We start from the raw sequence: 23,524 nt of genomic DNA, 5'->3' as shown, positions 1-23,524 counted from the left end.
GTGAAACCTGAGAGGAACCTGTGAAACCTGAACCAAGTCTTTTAATTAGAAACTATCTTTTAAAAATCTATTTTTGACCCCAAATTGTCTAAAATCATTTTTAAGACCATGGTTTATGTTGTATGATGGACACTGATGATGTCTTCAAGCTAAACAAATATCTAATCTTTTGGAGCAAGAAAATTACCCCTTTCACCCTTCAACCAATCATTTGTAACCTAGGGTTTTGGACCCTATTTAAACTTCACTATTCCATTGATTTTGCTGATCCTCTCTTTTGCCTCTCTACTCCCAAGCTTTGAGCTCTGTAGAAAGAAGAAGAACAATACTGTAATTTTATTGGATTTCATCTCATCCATCCATTTTCGTATTCTTTCCTAGGTTATCCATCTTTGCCTTCAATCTCTGAGCTCTTTCCCTTAAGCTTGTGTGTATCTTTGTTGTTTGAGGAGAATAGGTGGTGAAGGAGGTAGTAACTGAGTTAGGGAAGAAAGGGGGATCCACACAAGAGGAGGCAACACACAAGGTATAAACCATGGACTCCCAAACTAAGATTTTCTTGCTCTGTAAATGCTAGAAATGTGAGATAGATGTTTGAAAATGCTAGATAATGCATGCTGATGAGTTGGTTATGTGTTATTGATGATCTATAATTAATTTATTGAGGTTTGGAGGTGTTTATTGTTGATCTGTGTTGTTTTGTGGTGAAGAAGAAGACACTAGTGCACACTGTCTGTGCACTAGATAGTCTCACGAACCTAACCAACAAACCTAGGCAAGGTCCGTTGGCTAGCTCCGTGGAGGGACGGGCCGTGGGAACGGATCCTAGGAGGATCCGTTGCACAGTGCCGCCGCTTGGCGGAGCCAAGTGGCAGGGCTTCACAAGCCCCATCACCAAGCTCCGCCCGGCCAAAGTTTGTACTGGTCGGGCCCTCTATGGCTCAGCTATGTGTCGTTCGGACCGGGACTCGTGGGCCCTTGAGGTTCAGACACTCGGGATTGTTACAACGTGCTAGTAGAAGTTGATTTCATTTGATTTGAAGTTAGAAAGAATGTTTAATAGATAGAAGTTTTTTCTACCCAAAAAAAAAAAAAAAAAAAAAAAAAAAAAAGATAGAAATTTTGAGGAATGAATGCTTTGTGTTGTTCTGTGAACTTGAGGCAGTGAAGGAAAATGTTACCATTTGAGCTTATAAATTATAGAGAATCATGTTTAATACTTGAAAGTATTTATTGAGAAGATTTGCTAAGTTGTTGAGATGTTGGCATGAAACAGGTCATTGGAAGCCCGACAGAGATTGCTAAGTATATATATATATGCTATCTATTGTGAAGAAAATGGTGTTTTGGAGGCCCGTTAGGACTTGGTCCTTTCAGAAGAAAAGAGAAAGAAAGAAGTTTGAGAAAGGAAAGAAATGGTCACAGAGGACCGACAGAGATTTATGAAGTAACTTAGTAGATATTCCCGAGTTTCTAGATTGGATACTACTCGCCGCGTTTGGAAACCTAGTTAGGGGGTGTGCACACTGATAAGTACGATACCTAATTCCACAGAGATTATATAAGAACCAAGAGAGTGGTTCTGTGGGCGAGATGAGTATTAGGCCGGCCAGACACCGAGTACGATACCTGATTCTACAGAGATTATATAAGAACCAAGAGAGTGGTTCTGTGGACGAGATGAGTATTAGGCCGGCTAGACGCCGAGCCCGGATAGGTTTGTTCACGATTCGTGAAGTTCCTACCTCGCCCGCGAGTACAGAAAGAAAGCAAGAAAGAAGAAATAAGAGAAAAGTGAGTCAAGTGATTCAACAGAAACCTCCACAGAAAATGTTCTTTTTTTATATAAAGAGCGAGAGTATATCTATATTTAAAGCATCATGTCATATCTTATTGCATGACTTAGCACGAGTTGCATTTAGAGCATTTTGAGAAGTAAAGTTTTGTTGTTGTTTAAGAATTGGCATGATAGCATGATCTTGCTTGTTGAATTTCAGTTATCTCTTTATCTATCAATTTGAATATTGGATAATGAGCTATGTTTAGAGATATCTGTTTGAAGCATGAGAATGTGTTAAAGTTAAGTATTTGAGGAAAGCATGATTATATGAAGGATATGTTGCAAGTATATAGAAGTGTTTATGAGTATCTATTGAGGTTGGTGACTAAGTGTTGTAATTGATTATATTCATACTTGAGATTACGTGTGAATGCCAAATGTTTTCCAAATCTATATCTATAGTACTTTACAGGGTTGAGTGGTTTTATACTTAGCATTAATTTGCTAACGAGTTTCTTTTCCTACTTGTTTTATAACCCCTTTCAGGTAGGCCAGTGTTTGAGAGAGCACGTGGTAGTTAGTGCGTAGTTATGAGGTGGTAGTTACTAGACTAGTCTCTACCCTTAGTTGAACTGATGTTAGATGTTGCTTAAACTGATCTTTTGTGGTGCGTGGACACCGGGTTTGTTCCCCAAGTTTTTGATGTTTGTAGAGTTTGACTCTAGTTGGTTAACTGTTTTGTAGCTTGTGCAGTCACCGTGAGTGGTGGCTGTGGCGGTAGCATCCTTAGTGATCTTTTGAATGATTTTAGTTATTTAAAAACCTTGCTTTTTCATCTTGTTTAAGTTTAATTATTTGGGATTAAGATTTTTGAAAAAGGAGGTGTTACAAGTTGGTATCAGAGCGGTACGAACCGCCGGGACATAGGCAATCTGAGCCTTAAAATTGAATTTAGGAGCCCTAATTTGAAGTAATAGGATGGTCAAGTTAAGGAAAGAAACCCTAAGTGGTGAGATCTAAGAAGAGAAAGACTTTAAGTTATGTGTTTAAGTGTAAGAATTCCAAGGTTAAGAAGTGCTTTAAGGATATCAGTTAGGAGCGCGGTGAGATTGTGAGTTTCTTACGCTAAGTTTGAAAATTGAAAGTTCAAGTTTGAAAGTTGAAAGTTATGTGAAAGTTGTTAATGTGAAAAGTATAAGAGTTATACTTGTATCTTGTTTATGTGCTTTACTTGTTGTAAGCTTTACTTTTGAGAAAAAGGAAAGTAAGAAGTAGTAAGATCTTAGAGGTTCTAACTAAGGTGATCTCTTCTGATCGTGTAAAGGGCTAACGAAATGCCACCAAGAAGAGTTAGGGATGGGACTCCTCGTTCCACGGGAGCTGGAGCTTCGTCTACCACAGATTTGACTGAGAGTCTGCGTCAGCTGGCCCAATTGACTCAGACCATTGGCACTGCCGTACTGAATGGAAACAACGGACAAGGAAGATTACTGGGCGTAATCCGCCGAGTTACTTGAGACAAGAGGACCACGAGATTCTAGAGAGTTGGATCCGGACCTTTGACAAGCTGTTTGATGTTGTCAATTGCCCGCAAGACCAGCGTGTGGAGACAGCTGTGTATTACTTACAAGAGGAGGCGGACCATTGGTGGATGATAGAGGGTCCCGACACTTCGGGAGAAGGAGGACTTTGACTGGGAGATGTTCAAGGTTGCTTTGAGAGAGAGGTTCTATCCTAGCACGTGAAGGCTGCCAAGTATGAAGAATTCTTGCACTTGGAGCAAGGAAGTATGACTGTGCAGGAGTATCATGCCCGCTTTGTGGCATTGGCGCGCTTTGCTCCCACTATCACACCTGACGAGGTCAGCAAGGCTAGGAAGTTTGTCCGTGGACTCCGTTAAGGTCCGTGACCAAACCCCATTGAGGGTGTTTTGGTCTTTTCTTCCCTTTTCCCCAAATTAAAGCTTTAGAAACCCTTTCTTCTTCTTCTCCTTCTTCGCTGCTTACCGCCTCACCCAACTCAAAACCCAATCTTCATCAAATCTTCATCTTTTCTCCTAGAAACTTCAAAATACCATTCCTCAACATCCACTAAGTGCTAGAAAAATTCCATTTGGTTCATCTACTCATCTTCAAACCACTTTATAGTTCAAGAAGCTTTTGGTATCAATGGCTAAAGGAAAGCAACCAATGGAGGAGAGTAGCCATGAAAGCTCAACTTATTCGGTCATTGGAAGTAAGACTTACTTCCTCGAGTATTTTTTCCGAAGAGCTGAATCATATGTTAGAAAGTCAAGGATTTTTGGGCAAATTTATTAGAATTCAAGAAGAAATATATACAGATTTGGTTGTAGAGTTTTATGAAAATTTGTCTACCAAGATGAAAAAGGGGATTACAATAATCACTTCTACGATGAGGGGAACTAAAATAGAATTGACTCCACAGAAGCTAGCTAATTGGTTTGACTTACCTATGAATGGTGTAGACTCGTACGATAGGGAAAATTGGATTATTCACCACAATTTAAGTCATATAGATTACTTGAAATATATGACAGGAAAACGGGATGGATTTACAAAAGATACTGGGCCGGAGAAATCTTCGTTGAATGGTGAAAAGAAAATTCTAGTGTTGTTGATAGAAGAATGTTTGTTTCCCTATAAGAACAATTCAAATGAGGTTGGTAGTTTTATGGCTTACTTCATCACGTTTCGGATTAAGATAAATTTGCATGTTTTGATGTTGAAACACATAGCCTACTCCAAGACCAGAAATCGGAAGTATTTACTATATGGTATGGTTTTGAGTTGGATATTCATCAAAATGAATTTGCCTGAGAGAGGAGAGAGAATAAAAACGACTATCAGGACTGCTTTTAATGCTACAAACATGAGATACTATGATTTGTATCAGGTTGCCGACAAGAAGTATCTTACGTTATGGGAGATTGGTAGGTTGCCTTTGGAAGAGAAAATGACACTTATTAGTAATTTGAGTATACCACGCGAGAAGTGGCAAAGTTTAGGCATTGAGGCCGGTAATGCGGATGAGGAAGGTGGTGAAGGGGATACCACGGGAAATGAGCAAGATGTGAAAACTGGAGTTGAGGGTGAGAACACTGCGGCACCTCAAAGAAGGACACAAGGATGAATTGAAGGAGGAACGGGATGACACACTTATGAGGGGCTTTATGAGTTGGTAAACCGCAAATTTGATGACCTGAGTGCTCAAGTGAATTACGGATTTGTCAATTTTGATCAAAGGGCTGCAGTTCTCGAAGAAAGACTTGGAATAGAAAATGTCCAGAGGTGGAACCAGTACGGATGAGATCCCAACTACTTACCACAAGGTGGTGCTCCAGGAAGCTTTAATCAAGGTAATCGTTAGTCTTTGGAACAGTTAGTAGATTCTATCTAGTAGTTAGATTTTATTATTGTCGTAGATATTTGAATGCTTGCTTGTTTACTCAGAGATTCCTTTATTACGGATATTCCAAGAAAAATCCCTAAACCAAATCTTGCAACTCTTGTATCTCTTCGAGTTACCTTTTCTAGAAAGCTTCCGTTTTAAGAAAACCTGTTCGTTTAACTTTAGTTTCGAAGACGAAACTTCTTTTAAGGAGGGTAGAATGTGACAACCCAAAAATATTTTTCCTAATTCTATTTTAAAAAATTCCAAAATATTTATTTTCACTCTTCCAAATTTTTTTCCAAAAATGGTGTATGAATTAAATATTTTAAATCAAGTTTTTAAATAAATTCAATACTAAGAATTATTCTATATTGAAAATCCTAAGTTTCGGGTACATTTATGTACCAAGTTTTGACCCAAAAAGTCAATCTGAGTGAAACCAGAGAGGAACATGTGAAACCTGAACCAAGTGTTTTAATTAGAAACTATCTTTAAAAACAATCTATTTTTGACCCCAAGTTGTCTAAAATCATGTTTACGACCATAGTCTATGTTGTATGATGGACCTTGATGATGTCTTCAAGACAAACAAATATCTGATCTTTTGGAGCAAGTAAATTACCCCTTTTACCCTTCAGCCAATCATTTGTAACCTAGGGTTTTGGACCCTATTAAAACTTCACTATTCCATTGATTTCTCTGATCCTCTCTTTTTCCTCTCCACTCCCAAGCTTTGAGCTATGTAGAAAGAAGAAGAACAATACTGTAAGTTTATTTGCTTTCATCTCACCCATCCATTTTCATCTTCTCTCCTAGGTTATCCATCTTTGCCTTCAATTTCTGAGTTCTTTCCCTTAGGCTTGTGTGTATCTTTGTTGTTTGAGGAGAATAGGTGGTGAAGGAGGTAGTAACTGTGTTAGAGAGGAAAGGGGGATCCACACAAGAGGAGGTAACACACAAGGTATAAACCATGGACTCCCAAACTAAGATTTTATTGCTCTGTAAATGTTAGAAATGTGAGATAGATGTTTGGAAATGCTAGATAATGCTTGTTGATGAGTTGCTTATGTGTTGTTGATGATCTATGATTGATTTATTGAGGTTTGGAGGTGTTTATTGTTGATCTGTGTTGTTTTGTGGTGAAGAAGAAGACACTGGTGCAAACTGTCTGTGCACTAGACAGTCTCACGGACCTAACCAACAGACCTAGGCAAGGTCTGTTGGCTAGCTCCGTGGAGGGACGAACTGTGGGAACGGATCCCAGGAGGATCCGATGCCCAGTGCCGCTGCTTGGCGGAGCCAAGTGGCGAGGCTTCACAAACCCCGTCACCAAGCTCCGCCAGGCCAAAGTTTGTACTGGTCAGGCCCTATGTGGCTCAGCTATGTGTCGTTCGGGCCGGGACTCGTGGGCCCTTGAGGCTCGGACACCCAGGCTCGTTACGACGCGCTAGTAGAAGTTGATTTCGTTTGATTTGGAGTTAGAAAACATGTTTAACAGATAGAAGTTTGAAGAATGAATGCTCTGTGTTGTTCTGTGAACTTGAGGCAGTGAAGGAAAAATGTTAGCATTTGAGCTTATAAATTGTTAAGAAGCATGTTTAATACTTGATAGTATTTATTGAGAAGATTTGCTAAGTTGTTGAGATGTTGGCATGAAACAGTGCATTGGTTCCATTTCACAGTAAATGAGCATGTTGGCATATTTCAATGATTAAAGTGCATAAATGGCTCTAGGTAAAGCCTAAGTTCTATTTCAAAAACCTATATCTATTTTGGAAAATCTCTACCTATTTGCATTGAGAAGATTGCATGATAATTTGATTTCCAAAATGTGTGAAAGAGAAGTTGTTGAGATTTATGTGCATTGCAAAGCTTGCATATTATAGAGTTTATTGCATGAGAAAAGAAGTTGCATGATATATATATATATATATATATATATATATATATATATATATATATATATATATATATATATATATATATGCTATCTATTGTGAGGAAAATAGTATTTAGGAGGCCCATTAGGACTTGGTCCTTTCGGAAGAAAAGAGAAAGAAAGAAGTTTTAGAAAAGAAATAAACGATCATAGAGGACCGACATAGATTTATGAAGTAACTTGATCGATATTCCCGAGTTGCTAGGTTGGATACTACCCGCCGGCCTTGGAATCCTGGTTAGGGGGTGTGCACATTGACAAGTACGATACCTAATTCCACAGAGATTATATAAGAACCAAGAGAGTGGTTCTGTGGGCGAGATGAGTATTTGGCCGGCTAGACGCCGAGCTCGGATAGGTACGTTCACGATTCGTGAAGTTCCTACCTCGCCCGCGAGTACAGAAAGAGAGCAAGATAAAAGAAAGAAGAGAAAAGTGATTCATGTGACTCAACAGAAACCTCCACAGAAAATGTTCTTTTTTATATAAAGAGTGAGAATATCTCTATACTTAAAGCATCATGTCATATCTTATTACATGACTTAGCATGAGTTGCATTTAGAGCATTTTGAGAAGTAAAGTTTTGTTGTTGTTTAGGAATTGGCATGATGGCATGATCTTGCTTGTTGAGTTTCAGTTATCTCTTTATCTATCAGTTTGAGTATTGCAATGTGTAAAAGTTGAGTATATGAGGAAAGCATGATTATAGGAAGTATAGGTTGCAAGTATATAGAAGTGTTTATGAGTATATATTGAGGTTGTTGACTAAGTGTTGTAATTGATTATATTCATACTTGAGATTACGTGTGAATGTCAAATATTTTTCAAATCTATATCTATAGTACTTTGCAGGGTTGAGTGGTTTTATACTTAGCATTAATTTGCTAACGGGTTTATTTTCCTACTTGTTTTATAACCCCTTTCAGGTGGGTCCAGTGTTTGAGAGCGCACGTGGTAGTTAGTGCGTAGGTATGAGGTGGTAGTTACTAGACTAGTCTCTACCCTTAGTTGAACTGGTGTTAGATGTTGCTTAAACTGATCTTTTATGGTGCGTGGACACTGGGGTTTGTTACCCAAGTTTTTGGTGTTTGTAGAGCTTGACTCTAGTTGGTTAACTGTTTTTGTAGCCTGCGCAGTCACCGTGAGTGGTGGCTGTGGCGGTAGCACCCTTAGTGATCTTTTGAATGGTTTTAGCTATTTAAACCTTGATTTTCATCTTGTTTAAGTTTAATTATTTGGGATTTAAATTTTAGATAAAGGGGGTGTTACGACAACGGTGAGAGTTTGGGGCGATCCGTGGCTTCCGGATTCTCATAATCCTTATGTGGTCACACCGTATCCTATATATTTAAATAACCCCATGGTCTGCGCTCTTTTTCACCCGGGGGCCACTACTTGGGATAAGGATTAGTTCATGATATTTTCAATGAGAGAGATGCTCAACTAGTGTTGAATGTACCCACACCATCTAGTCAAATTCCCGACTCGTGGTTTTGGGAGGGGGAGGTGAGTGGGGGGTATTCCGTTAAGAGTGCATATAGGTGCATATAGGACAATCTCTAATAATTGGGAGGGAGATAATAGTAAGAGTTGGGTAGGGGTTTGGAATTTGATCATCCCTCCAACGGTCAAGTGTTTTTTCTGGACTTTATGTACGTTACATTTACCCACTAAGAATGTTTTGGCTATTAAACAGGTAACATGTGATTATGTACGTCACATTTACCCACTAAGGATGTTTTGGCTATTAAACATGTAACATGTGATCCTTTTTGTCCTTTGTGTGGCGAGGATTGGGAATCGGTGGTGCATTTATTTGCAGATTGCAAGTTTGCTCATGCTAGTTGGGGAGAGATTGATGCAGGGTGGAGACGGGGTCTGGTAGCATCGGCGATGTGGTGTGTGTTATAAAAGGAGATGCTAGAAAAGGTTATTATGGTATGTTGGGTAGGTGAGTTTAAATTTTGTCAAGCGAGATGCAAATATGCCTGCTCTCTGTCTTGCTAAACAGTCGTTAAATACTTAGATAACCCGGAAGAAGGCTTAGTCGAATACTTTGATTTTATTCCTCAATTTATTTCTATGCTACTTGTAACGACTTTTTAAAGTATTAACATATGCGTTTTCGTCTTGATTCTCAATAATAATAAAAAAAAAAAAAAAATTTATCGTGATTCACAAATTCACAACCATAACCTTGTTCCATCACACTTTTTATATTGAATTGACCATCATTGACAAATTCATTCAATTATACACAAGAAAAAGAAAAAATAAAAAATAATCATTGTTTTTCAATTCCCATGTGTTCGGATCAACTAACGACTTGCTTCAACTTTTAACGATTCAATTTTTCATAAAATTTACATAAAGATGCTCTCTTTATGAATGTTGTTCTGCAGCTCTCCTTATGCAATAATGAAGAAATAGAGAAATGTAAATTATCAAAAACAAAAATTTCACCCAACATTAACTGCAGATAAATTCCAAAGATAACTGAATATATATCAAAACAACAGGTGCATGCATGCATAACAGTAATGATCCCAAAAAAAACAAAACTCACAAAGTACATCTTATATTAAGTTTCAAAATCTTGGTCAGAGGAACTAGAAAACTAACTAATGTGCTAGGCAGATACTTTGAAATTAAGAGGTTTAAGCAGCTGCATCTATAAATGCATTCCCAGGTTTGCGATTTGCAAGACGCCCATGGCATCCCAAAAGCTAGGGGAAAAAGAAAGGAAAAAGGCGTCTCAGATACAGATAACATGAAAGCAACACTAGAAGGTGTGAATTTATAATGATAGAAGAATCTAACCTTGGCATTGACACCATCAGGTACAATACGGCCTTCCTTCTTGAAGTTGACATAGTCTGTGCGACTGAACTTCGTGAAGCCCCTACACACATAACATGGGAGAAAATTTTCATTTCAGGATAAGGGAACAAAAGCATGCTAGACAAAAAGATAATCAAATCACTAGTTACTAATTCTGAACCATAGCTCTAGATTTGGAAACCCAAGCTTAGGACTAAGAGATTTCTAACAGAAATCTATGTAAGTTGTATACTCAAGTCAACAATTAAAAGCGACACATGAAACCAGAGGTACAAGGACAGTTCAAAGAATTGTTTAAGAACAATTGTTAAGGGCCTTAAGGCAATTCATGTGTGTGTATTTTATCCTATATAGTGCAATGCTTCAAGATTATAAAAAGATCAATGCAGAATAAATACCATTTCCTGCTAACAATGATCTTTTGACGGCCAGGGAACTTGAATTTGGCACGGCGCAAGGCCTCCTGTGCATTGTTGCTGTTTGAATCCTTGCAGCGGACCGATAGAAGAACCTGACCAATGGCAACACGGGCACACGTACCCTGTGGCTTGCCAAAAGCTCCACGCATTCCAGTTTGGAGCCTATCAGCTCCAGCACACGACAACATCTTGTTAATACGAAGAACATGGAATGGGTGAACCCTCACCCTTAGGTGGAAGGCATCCTTCCCTGCAAATTTTGTCATATACTTATTGCAAGCAATACGAGCAGCTTCAAGAGCCTCGCTTGAGACATTCTCCTTCTCCCAACTGACCAAATGCACACAGAATGGGAATTCATCAACCCCCTTCTTCTTCATTCCGACATCATAGATCCTAATCTTTGAGTCGGGCACACCACGGCAGTACCTTGACTTTGGGTACGGCTTATTCTTAATCTGCCGGTAACACCGTGCTGGCCCTGATTGCAGTGTAGAAATCACAGTATTAAATTGTGAACATTTAATATAGAAGGTATTGGAGAGTACAAACCATGTTAACTACCCTACAAGATGTAGGGGGGTGGTGTCAAATACAATAACTTCAAGGCAGAAAAAAGTATTGCCAAATCCAACTACCACAATCAACAAAAGTTCTAGCATAAAAACAGAAGCACCAAACAAATTCTCTCCATGCCAGACAGGGTATCAAGGATATCATCCTTCATTTCTTTCAAGAAAACCAGACTATATAATTCCAACTCATTTCATACTTTTTATAGAGCACATTCTTTAACTTGAAATATCAACAGCATTTCTTATCTAATTAACTCAATCCCCATCATCAGTCTAAGAAATATTGGAAACTTGTATATTAGCACCAGCTCAAGCAATTAGAAAGCAAATACTGCATTGCATTCTTACTAGAAAGAATCGGATGCACAAAAGCTCAGAAAATTACGAGTAACAAAACATAGACCCATAGTTACAATAACAAATTTTAGCTCTAAAACTAACGAAAACACACATTCCCAATAACTCGCATGAAAACCATAGCTCAGAAAAACCGAATAAAATCAAAACTACAATCTATTAAAAAAAAAAAAAAGTTACACGACAGCATTCAAACTCAATTAACATACGTAAGGAAATTGAAGAAATACACAAACAAATCTACTTTCATATGTTTCAAATTTTACTATCAAAACTATTTCTATCATTTCAAGTAACGATAACAACAGTATATATCTTAATGTGCGTGCATTTGTGAATAATTGATGGACATATGCTTAATGAAAGAGGAGGGTATCTCACTTCTCCCCATGGCAACGGCCGAGGTTTCTTCTTCTCCTAATCTGTCGCCGGCGACTCCCAGCCCGCCTAGGGTTTCAGCTGAAAATAGTTAAATAGGGAGCTGAGACAACTATAGAAAGCCCTAAGGTGATGAAATTATAGTGGGCAGTATGGGCTTGCATTGGGTCGGCTTAAGAAATGGATTAAACCTCACTAGGTCAGTTTGTTGCAATCGTTATACCCTACACCACGGCACACATAGCACTGTGCGCCGCGCGTCTCCCAAAATGACGTCGTTTTGAGATCGTTTTGTGAGGCGCGGTAGGAAGTTGCTGGGATTATGTGTATTTGTTTACACAGTTATGTGTATTTTTTCATACAGTTATGTGTATTGGTTCATACAGTTATGTACATTTTTTATACAATTATGTACATTCTTTTTATACAATTATGTACATCCGAATCAGAAAATTTGTGTGTATTATGTTAATAGTTGATGTGTATTATGTTAAAAGTTTATGTTTATTATGTATTATGTTAGATTATGTGTATTATCTTTTAAAAAGAGTATGTATATTTTGTTATATAATTATGTACATTCATGTATACAATTATGTGTATTCTAGTATAACAATTATGTACATTCTTGAACAGCGGGTTTTTTTTTTAAGAAAAAACTACTGCCATTCACTGGGGCGGGAAATTTCAAAAAAAAAAAAAATTAAAACGACGTCGTTTTGCATCTGGGCGCATATTGCAACGCGCGCCGTGGTGTACGATATAAATTGCCAGTTTGTTGATGGCAAATTATTATGTGGACCATGGTTCACATAGTGCAATTTATATTCTGCACCAGGGTGCGCATTGCATTGTGCGTTCTAATGCAAAACGACGTCGTTTCAGTTTTTTTTTTTTTTTTTTTTTTTTTTTTTTAATTTTGCTCCCCTGTGTTGGCGGTTAATTTTCTTTTTAAAAAAATCTCATGTTCAAAAATGTATATAATTGTATACATGAATGTACATAATCCTTCTATATATTAAAACCATATAGCCATGGCCAATCAAATTGTCACATTTTCCAGCCCAAATAAACCTACGGCGTTTTGGGTCTTCTCTTAAACTTTTATTTTTTTTTTCCGGTCAAATTTCTCTTTAGACAATTCTTTTCTACAAGAAAACTTTTCGTATACCGATACATCTGCTAGTAGTATTCTACATAATGTATAATACTTAATTAACTATCTTGGTTGGCTCCTTGGAATTTGATCCAGATCAGAGCCTTAATATAAGCAGTCGAACAGTTTTTGAAAGAGTTAATTCCTTTTTTGGTCCTAGACTTGTGGTGGCAAAGACAATTTTAGTCCTTCATAAAAAATTTGGACAATTTATTGACACACTTATTGTGACGAGGACAATTTTGGTCATCCGTCTGCATTCCCGTTAAATGGCTGTTTGAGAGGAATGTATTTGCGTCATTTCATGCTATATGCTTCTCTTTATTCCCTATCTTATGTATTTATTCCGTCAACCAATGCCTAATCAATGGCGGCCACGATATCAGAGAGCTGAGCGCCTTGTACATAGCAAGTTAGCAACCTCGAGCCTTGGGAGCTATACTGATGGCGTAGCCGAAAAACGCAAGAAGTATCCTGAACTATCCCTCTTCTTTTTTGACTCTGTTTTGCTGTAGAAGCTCCCCCATCGAGTTTGGGTCGCAGAAGCGCCGGCCTACCGGAACGGGGAGACGTGTCCTGAGCACTCCGATCGCCAATCTGAACAGAGGGGATTGATCTGGACACCGTGTCAACACCAGCCACGACCTCCGATCACCCATGCAGAGGCTCCATTGACGACAGAGTGACCAAACATTGGAAGACGCAGCGGACCTCCGATCGATCCCCCCCCCCCCCCCGCCCCCCCCCCCCCCCCGCCGATTATTGGTGATCGATCTAAGCCCTTCCCTGACTTCAATCCCATCACCCAATTGATGATCCGCCAGTGTGATTGCCATCCGGGAGGCGAGAGACGAAGAACTAGGGTTTTCACGATTCGTCGCACTCATCTGAATTTCAGAGGGTCGCTTGCAATTATCATCTGATGGCAAAACGAGTATCTCTGAGGCTCTCAAAAGTTCGTCACCACTCTGAAGACGCTTAATCACCGATCGTGACAGAGTGTATCCCTTCTGATGCAACTCTGATAGAATATTCCCAATACCGCGAACGGCGTCTTCCACCGGGGCTGGAGGGGTTGGAGTCAATTGACCCCTCTCCATGATCGCCTCAATGTGGCGCAGAAAATGGCCAAATCAGATTGCCAAGACGATTGACGTCGATGCTGGAATTTTGCGGTCAAAATTGCTAGTTTTCTCGCAAATCGCCAGAGCGTGCGTGAATTTGGAGGAAGGTGAAATTGATGCATCGAAATCTTTGATTGAAAGAATTTGGGTGGGAATTTTGGGTGAGGAGGTGAATTTGGAGGGTTTTAGTAGCAAATTGAGTTTGAGAAACTGTCATTGTATTGTGTTCATTGTGGTAGGGTTGGACATTCTTTGAATGGTTGTTGGAGAAGGGATTCGCCTGAGACTGGAAAGGGCCGAAGGGGGGGGGTGGTGAGAATGAGGGGTTTCCGGCGATGGAGTTTGCTGGCATTGTTTCCTTTTGATCCAGAGATGAACACTGCTGAGATATTTCCGGCGTCGATGAGCTTCTACAGCAAATATGTATTGTTTATGTCACATTTTGCAAACCAACGTCGTTTATGCTATAGGATCAAAAGAATAATCCGAATTGACACAAATACCCCTCATTTAGACGGTCAACTAACGAGATAATAGACAGAGAATCAAAATTGTCCTCGTCACAAGAAGTGTGTCTATAAAGACATAAATTGTCCAAATTTTTAATGGAAGACTAAAATTGTCTTTGCCACCATAAGTTTAGGACCAAAAAAGGAATTAAATCTTTTTGAAATTATTAAAATTCTTAATTCTTAATATAAACAAACAGAATACTTAATAGCTTTTCTAAAGAAAAATATATACTTAATATAATAGAATCAAATTTGAACTCTACCTAGCAACCTAATCAGAAGACGTTTCAATCTTCGGTGCAACATAATCATTCAGCTTCATTAATGTTTCCTCCTTCGAGAAGTCCCCTTGCAGAAGCATCCTTCTATAAATACTATACTCTAGCATACTACAATTGAAATATACCGTAGGAAAGAGTTTGCTAAGTGTATGTTTAGGCTTAACAGTTTTGATGAAATTCTAGCTAGGTCTAATTACTCCTGAGAAGTTATTAATCGGTTAGTAAACAATACTTTTTATTTACACTCTAAATTCTTCAATCTTTGGCTTTTTATTTACACTCTAAAGTCAATTTTTTTTTGTCAAATATGTTCTTCTAGATGTCATTGACAGGGTTGTTGAGTTTTATCCTCTACAGAAAAAGAATTTAGGAGGTTACCCTTCAAAACTTGTGGATTTTATTATTGAAGACTCCAAGTAAGTTCAGAAATTTGTAATTCTTGAATGAATACATTTACTAACAATATAAATTTTTTTTAATATGATAATATACACTATTTTAAGAACAATAGGATTAAATTCACACTATGGGATTCACATGTACATGATGTCCTGCCCTATTTTACTGAAAATGTTTATGGCCCTATAATTATCCTGTTGCAAATGTGTAGAGCAAAGCACTTAGACAGTAAGTTTCACCTTCCTTTTATAATTATTTTATACCCATTGCCTACCTAACATAAACATCTAACAACTTATCTCTTAATCTCAGCTGAAGTCAGAATATCAAGTTCATATAATGCAACCAAGGTTTGGATAAATCATGATTGTCAAGAGTTTGAAGTATTCAAGGCTAGGCAAATTTTTATTTTCCATCAATGGCTATTTTTTTTATTAACTATCTGACCATTGAAATTTATTCCAGTTTGAAGGATAATCAGACTCCTATTAGGAGCATGACCAATATTTCGACATTTTCATACCCTAATAGTTAGGAATATTCTAGCAAGAAACCTATGATTGTCAGCACCACAGCTGAAATTTATAATAGGGCTGAGGTAATACTCATTACAATCTCTTAGTTGTATCCAAATAATATTATTAGCTTCCTTTTTTGATCATTCAAATCTCTGTTCTATTTTACTATAATACAACAGCCAGACTATTACCATGTTCCTGCAAAAATCAATGGATTGGAGAGTGCCAAACAATGGTACTACTATTCTTGCAAGTCAGCAGGCTGCTTTAGAAAACTTGACAAGAAAAAGTCCTTACTGTGGCCTGACACTTGCAAAATTAGTTGGCAACTAGGAATTCCAAGGTACAGGTCAGGTGTTAGAGTTTCTAACAAGTCTGGGGATGCACCTTTTCTGCTATGGGATGATGAATGTGTTGAGTCATTAGGATTGAGTGCTTATGATCTCAGAAACAAATACTTGGAGGTATACACTTTTTTATCTACCTATATATTGTATTCTGGGCTTTAACATTTCACACATTAAAAATTTTGAAAAATTTGACTATGATTATAATTTGCATGATTTTACTCAGATTCAAAGAGAATTTGATTCTCTCAGGAACAAAGCTATGGTTTTTAAAGTCTCAGTGAAGAATGAGCACATTAAAAACCCTTTATTAGTTATTCCTGTATTGAACATAACGCAGGATGAAGATTTGGTGGTAACACAGTGTACCCTTACAGATGAGAATGATGAGCTATCAAAACTAATTGCTCAAGAAGAAGAAGGTGATGACCTAATGTACGTAATTGACCTATTATACAGTTTGTTTTCTGTTTGGTTTTTTTTTTTTGAAAGTTGTTTTCTGTTTGGTTTGATTGTTTTTATAAATCAATTTTTTTTAAAATCAGGATTATGAATCTGGAGATAGTTCTGATGAGGCCAGTAGTCCTGCTGTTCAGCAAATTCAAAAACCTATGAGGGCAGAGACTGATGAATAGATATCTCCAGGTTCAACCAAGAGAAATTTGATGAACTAATTCTCATCTACTCAGGATGCAAAAAAATATAAAGCTATAGTTATCAAGCCGGAGAAAAATTGAATAGAACGACTGTGTTGTTCTAATGTGGTATATTTTTATATTTTAATATTTAGAATTTTATGACTGTGCATCGTACGGGTGAAATACTAGTTGTATAACAAAATACACATACTTTAAAAAAAAAAAAAGATAATACATATAATCTAACATAATACATAATATACATAAACTTTTAACATAATAAACATCAACTCTTAACATAATACACATAAATTTCCTGTTTCGGATGTACATAATTGTATAAAAAAAGATGTACATGATTGTATAAAAAATGTACATAATTGTATAAACAAATACACATAATTGTATAAACAAATACACATAATTATATAAAAATACACATAATCACGACAACTCCCTACATAACTTACCAAAACGACATCGTTTTGGGAGGCACGGGGCGCACAGTGCTACGCGCCCCGTAGTGCAGGGTATAACAGTTGCCACATAGTGTTGCATGGACCATAAAAGAAAGTACACTTTTAATGTACTAAAAATATATTATTTGTGTATTGAATATACATTATATAAAATAATGTACTTTTAGCATTCAAATAATGTACTTTTCCTAAAAACAAAGTATATTTTTAATATACTGAAAGTACATTATTTGTATACTAAATGTATATTATTTTTATAGTATACAAAATATGTTCCACACAATAATGCTTGTTTTTTGACAACTATAAAAAGCCCGAAATCCTATGTTAAGTTTACTCCGGTATGGATTCTGCAAATAATCTGAGTGGGGTTGGAAATTAAATGACATTAGAAATGTCAATGACAAAATATCAAACAGTCAAAGGTTAAAATACAAAATATATTATAAATTACAATAGAATTTTTTTTTTTTTTATAGATTACATGATAGTTAGGGTCGGAACCAAAAATATACTTGAGTGGGTGAAAATGTAAAAATATTGTTAGATATTGGTGAATAAATCGATACACAAGATATATATAAAATATATATTTATACTGAAAATTAGAATTTAATTTATAGAAAATTAATTCCAACCAATTTTGGTACAAAACCAAAATTACATATATATATATATATATATATATATATATATATATATATATATATATATATATATATATATATATATATATATATATATATATATATATACTACTACTACTACTACTACTACTACTACTACGTATATATATTAACAAAATAGGGATTTATTTTATCAAAAATAATCCCACCACAACTAGTACAAGGGATTTAATCCGTACGAGATTAATCCCACCACTTGGTACGAAACTAAGAACACAATATATAAAACAAGAAAGTGTTTCTAACCTAAGGTTTTAACCCAACGCGAAGAAAAAGAAGAAGAAGAAATTTGAGTCGTGTGTACACACACTCTCCTTAAAACCGCCTTAAAACCGATTCGCCACCTCCCGGGGGTGCTAGGAGCGTTGTGGCGTCAGTCTCTCAGGATAAAACGGACTACGACTTTGGTGTTCGAGCACTCCAACCCAAAGGCCGGTGAATAAGAACACAAGTTGAGCACTCCGATATTTTATGGAAGATGTTGGCAGAAATTTTCTCTTTGTAAAAAAATTGAGAGTTGGGAGAAAACAAAGAAAGATTTTGAGAATTTCAAATGGCGTGTAAATCATTCTGCCAACATCTTAGCTTTTTGTAGGAGAAGAGGAATAAAAAGTATCATAATGGCCCCTGGTTTACTCTATATTACTATTTACTCTCTCCGTCTTATTTTATATATTTTGATTCAATTAACGTGACTTGATGTTGCGAACTACTATCTAGTGTGATGACACCTCTGTTACCATTCCAAATGGGTGGTCAAAAGAATTATCGGTGTTTCAAAAAAAAAAGTGACTTGATGTTATTTATAAATTAAATTTTTTATAATATTAGGATCAATATTAGTATATGAATTTTATATATTTAAAAATTATAAGAGAATACTAAAAAAATAAGCAAATGAAAAAATGGTAGTTTGACAAATGAATAATAAATATGAGCAATAAATTGGGACATATGGAGTATTTTTTTGTCAATCTTACCTTCTTTTTTTAACCTGAGGGTATGCATTAGTAATCTCGTCTTGTGACCTTAGCCGGCAAAGGATCACAATGAGGCCAATAAACTACTCCCACTAAGAGTTGAATTTTTAATACTATGATTACCAAGTCAACCGTCTCACCAGGTTAAAGCACCAAAATTTGGTTACATTATATGGATGCTCATCAAGGCATAACCGTGAATTCATCCTTGTATATGAATATATCCCGAATGGAACACTTGCAGATCACCTGCATGACAAAAGAGCAGCAGATCGACTGCTCACGTGGCCAATCCGCATGAAGATTGCAGTGGAAACTGCTGCAGCATTGGTTTATCTCCACGCTTCAGACATAATACACCGTGATGTGAAGACTAGTAACATACTTCTCGACAACAATTTCTGTGTTAAAGTTGCATATTTTGGGATCTCAAGACTCTTCCCTCCTAATATCACTCATTACACCACAACACCTCAAGGAACACCTAGATACGTTGATCCAGATTATCATGAGTGTTATCAGCTCACTTATAAGAGTGATGCTTATAGCTTTGGTGTTGTTCTTATAGAACTCTTATCATCAATGCCTGCTCTGGACATGCGTAGGCATACAGACGAGATCCATTTGGCAAAACTAGCAATGAGCAAGATTCTTACAGGACCATTTGATGAACTCATTGATTCCTCTCTAGGATATGAGAAGGATACTGAAAATAATAGAATGACGACTTCAGTGGCAGCGCTAGCTTTTCAATGCTTGCAACCTGACAAGGATATTAGGCCTACAGTGGAACATGTTTTGGAGTCACTAAAGGAGATTCAAGGCAATCAGTTGAGCAACGATGGTGAAAGATGTATAAATGAAGCTACTGCTCACATGCTAGCAAGAGAAGCTATTTCTTTGTCTGATTGTATGGAATGGGCTAATTATTGCCCTTTGTTTCTATGTAATGTTTTGTCTTCGGACTTTAGTTGAATGCATCCTTCGTTTTTTTTTTTTTAAAGAATTTCTTGCTCAACATAGACAAATTAAAGATAAAGAAACTCATTATGCACTCCATAATGCATTGATTGAGCATTTGTGGGAACGTTATAGTAATTCTGACAATTAAATGTAATAGATATTTTAAGCTATATTATTATTGTGGAATAAAATGAATTTTACAAAATAATGTTAAATTAGTTTTTAAAAAAATTAATGTTAAATTGTAGTAAAATATTATTATTTACCGCACAAATTATATTTTATATCAAATTATTTAAGTTTGAACTAATAAAGTTTTAAATGTTGAGAAATCAAATTATTCTAATGTAGAATAAAATTTGGTGTAATGGTTAGAGAAGAATAAAATTTAGTGTGAGAATATGTTGAGAATATTAAACCGTTTTCTGTTTTCTAATTTTTAAGTTTTCATTATCTGTTTTCCATTCTTTATTTTCTGTTTAGAAAAATTGTTTTTTTTTTTTTAAAGCAAAAACCGCAAGCATATAATATTAATTCAAAAGAGCAAGAACAAAGTAAGGCGGGACAGAGTCCCAGTACAAAGAACTATCCTGGCCAGAGGCTTGCGAAGCTAAAGTATGAGCAATCAAATTTAGATGTCTAAGAATAAAAAACAAAGAGCATGAATTAAACAAAGCCATAAACCGTAAACACTCATCAATCACAACTCCAGCACAGGATCTTGGCTTAGTAGCTGCAGTAGTAACATAGCGGTGAAGAACCGAGCAATCAGTATGTAAGGCTACCTCGGCAACCCCATGATCTCGTAGCCACGAGAGGGCCTCCTTGCATGTTAACGACTCTGCTGTAAGAGGGTTTGCACAATGCGAGAGCACACAATTCGTGGCTGCCATGAAATTGCCACTAGCTGAGAAGAGGACCGCGTCGTACGAAGTCGAACCTGTGGTCGGCGTGAAGCTAGCATCGAAATGGCAAAGATGGGCAGTGGGCATCAGCAACGGCTGCTGTGGCGATGCATCAGCATGTCGACTTCCAACAACGGATTCCGAAGCCGAGAGGGCAGTGGCAGCAGCTCTCCAAACACGCACCATATAGCAGCATTTCTCTCCTTCCAAATATAATAGAGAGCAGCATCAAACTTAACAATAACAACATGAGTTAACATAGTCATCGCATACTGGAACCATTTTGTAAAATTTTCCCTAACAAGAAAAGAAACCAGGAGTTGGGACTCATGCCAAACAAGTTTGGCAAACTCACACTCCACAAGTGAGTGCATTGTATCTTCATGATAGGTGGCACACATAGGACATGAGGGACTCACATCCACCCTCCTTATAAGAAGGCTAGTTGTAGTAGTGAGAATTCCATTGATAACTCTCCAAAGAAAAATTGCTTACTAACACTTATTTGTTGGGTAATTAGGTGGAAAATCCCAAAATAATAATAATCCTAAGGAAAGATTAATATTATAAGGGAAAACAGAAAAATTGGAAGGAAAATGTTGAGTGTTTGGGTAGGTTTAGCACGAGTTCGAACACGAAGTTCTTTTCCTTAAAACCTTATTTGCTACCTCCCACAAGTGCTAGGAGCGTTGTAGCCTAGGTTTCCCAGGATAAAACGTGCTACGATTCCTTGTTTAAGCACCTAAACAAGGAACCCGACAAACAAAGCAAAGCTTAGAACACTGGTTGGCTAAAAGAAGAGAGTAGAAGCAGAGTTTTGAGATGAAAAGCTACTGGAATTCCTTTTTGTTTCTCACTGTGTAAAATGCTACTGCTTCTACCTCTCTTTATATAGGGATGTTGGAGTGATAACATTCAACATGGCCATTAAATTGGTGTTAAAATCAATTGTGTAACACCTGTAACGGTCACCACTAAGTAGGATTTAAGCTCAGAATTTAAAAATTGGAATTAAAACAGTATTAATTCCGTAACAGATGAGTTTAATCTTCTGCACTTTTGGGTTTCAGACTGTTGGGGTGCACGAGAGTACACACTCTCGTGCTGTGGTATACCACGAGAGTACACCTCTCGTGCTATGGTGCAACACGAGAGTACACCTCTCGTGTTCACCGTTGCACGAGAGTCTTGCTCTCGGTGCACCACAACCTCTCGTGCTCTCTGTAGCACGAGAGTGGTGTTCTCGGTTTCGGCCGAGCCAAGTGACTATAACAGATGGAAAACGATACCAAAGTTTGGCATAACTTAGCCCGCAAGGCCAGCCAATTTCCGGACGACATTCGTGCCCGCAGGTGCCAGCGCACGCGAGCTCGGGCTTGAATCAAGCCTTTTTGATGTCCTCTAGTTGGATTTTGATTTGCACCCCCCCCCCCCCCCCCCCCGCGCGAGAGAGCCTCTATGCTATACAATTCTACAAGCTTGAAAAGAGCTCATGTATATAAGGGGGGCAAATCAATGTGGGACAAAGTCCTACATTTTCCCTTCATTTCCCAACTTAAATGGGTCTACTTTGAGAATCAATATCTCATTCACCCATTATCCGTTTTGAGCGTACAATATATCAATATCTTCGTCTTACTACGAAGAACCCGAATCCACTTTGACCCGACCCAAATCGGAAGTGGACCTCACTGATAATTGTACCACAAAATAGCCACTTAACATGCCATTTTAAGCTATTTTTCCAACAATCCCCCACATGAATGAAAATTTGATTTTTCGGGGTATTTTGAAACGGAAAAAACTATGTTCAACGGTTGATCCCTGCATAGGATAGGTAGGGTCACACCCTTTGAACCTTCCCTCGTGAAGATACATTTACTTTACTGGCGGTACGGTAGAACGCGATGTCTTTGAACCGACTGCCGTTTGTGTAGACGATGACATATCTCACACAGGAACCTCCCAACCATGCTTTGTTCTCATGATTGTGCCCATTTTGGCCGTGGGTCACCATTCCTGGTTCTGCAAGAGTTTGTGAAGAATTGTGCTCGTCAATTCTCCTTTGAAGCGACCCTCACTTCTCTCTCACATAGGTGATTCTTTCCCGAGTATCCCGCATACTCACATATGTCAACCGACATTTGAATCACTAAAGCATTTAGCATGCTAACCTTGTGCGGGAGCCACTGTTTCTAACGAGGAGTGGCAGGGAATCCGAGACCCCCACAGTGACACGCTCCATTCCATAATTGAGTTGTCCCATTGAACCTAGGTGCCAGCTAGGTTAGGTGTCCACTATAGAACTTATACCAAGGGCTTTAGACCCATTCCTCGTCTCAACTTCTCCACAGCTACTCTACATAACCCTTTGGTTAGCGGATCCGCTATATTGTCTTCTGACTTTACGTAGTCAATCGAGACAACACCAGTTGTGAGAAGTTGTTTAATGGTATTATGTCTACGACGCACATGTCTAGACTTACCATTATACATATGATTCTGTACTCGTCCAATTGCAGCTTGACTATCACAATGCACACACATTGGAGGTACAGGTCTTTCCCAATTAGGAATATCCTCTAAAAAATGGCGTAGCCATTCAGCCTCTTCACAACATTTGTCCAAGGCTATCAGCTCAGATTCCATCGTGGATCTAGCTATCACGGTCTGTTTAGAGGATTTCCATGCAACGGCTGCACCGGCTAGTGTAAACACGTAGCCACTCGTGGACTTGGAGTCCTTAATATCGGATATCCAGCTAGCGTCGCTATACCCTTCAAGTACATCAGGATATCTCCCATAGTGCAGTCCAAGGTCTCGAGTATACCTTAAG

The 23,524-nt window shown here is 37.7% G+C and overlaps 3 protein-coding genes across 3 annotated transcripts; 1 reads left to right on the top strand and 2 right to left on the bottom strand.

The window, feature by feature from the left end:
• Window positions 1–9,587: 9,587 nt before the first annotated feature.
• On the bottom strand, window positions 9,588–11,810 carry LOC109160349 (60S ribosomal protein L10). The gene is made up of 4 exons (XM_019308680.1): window positions 11,704–11,810; window positions 10,370–10,871; window positions 9,951–10,032; window positions 9,588–9,856 (listed from the first exon to the last, which is right to left on the bottom strand). Exons 1-4 carry the CDS (start codon window positions 11,711–11,713, stop codon window positions 9,788–9,790), a joined length of 663 nt encoding a protein of 220 aa, XP_019164225.1. The 5' UTR covers window positions 11,714–11,810; the 3' UTR covers window positions 9,588–9,787.
• A 6,650-nt stretch (window positions 11,811–18,460) lies between these two features.
• LOC109159793 (LEAF RUST 10 DISEASE-RESISTANCE LOCUS RECEPTOR-LIKE PROTEIN KINASE-like 1.1) lies at window positions 18,461–19,795 on the top strand. The gene is made up of 2 exons (XM_019307905.1): window positions 18,461–18,470; window positions 18,948–19,795. The coding sequence occupies exons 1-2, from the start codon at window positions 18,461–18,463 to the stop codon at window positions 19,793–19,795; spliced, it is 858 nt and encodes a 285-aa protein (XP_019163450.1).
• Window positions 19,796–20,313: 518 nt separating this feature from the next.
• LOC109159792 lies at window positions 20,314–20,874 on the bottom strand. The gene has a single exon (XM_019307903.1). The coding sequence runs from the start codon at window positions 20,872–20,874 to the stop codon at window positions 20,314–20,316; it is 561 nt and encodes a 186-aa protein (XP_019163448.1).
• Window positions 20,875–23,524: the final 2,650 nt, after the last annotated feature.

The sequence above is a fragment of the Ipomoea nil genome, unplaced genomic scaffold (assembly GCF_001879475.1).
Source record: "Ipomoea nil cultivar Tokyo-kokei standard unplaced genomic scaffold, Asagao_1.1 scaffold2845, whole genome shotgun sequence".
Classification (NCBI taxonomy): Eukaryota; Viridiplantae; Streptophyta; class Magnoliopsida; order Solanales; family Convolvulaceae; genus Ipomoea; species Ipomoea nil.
The sequence above is the reverse complement of the archived record's forward strand: the minus strand, read 5'-3'. Positions and strand labels throughout refer to the sequence as shown.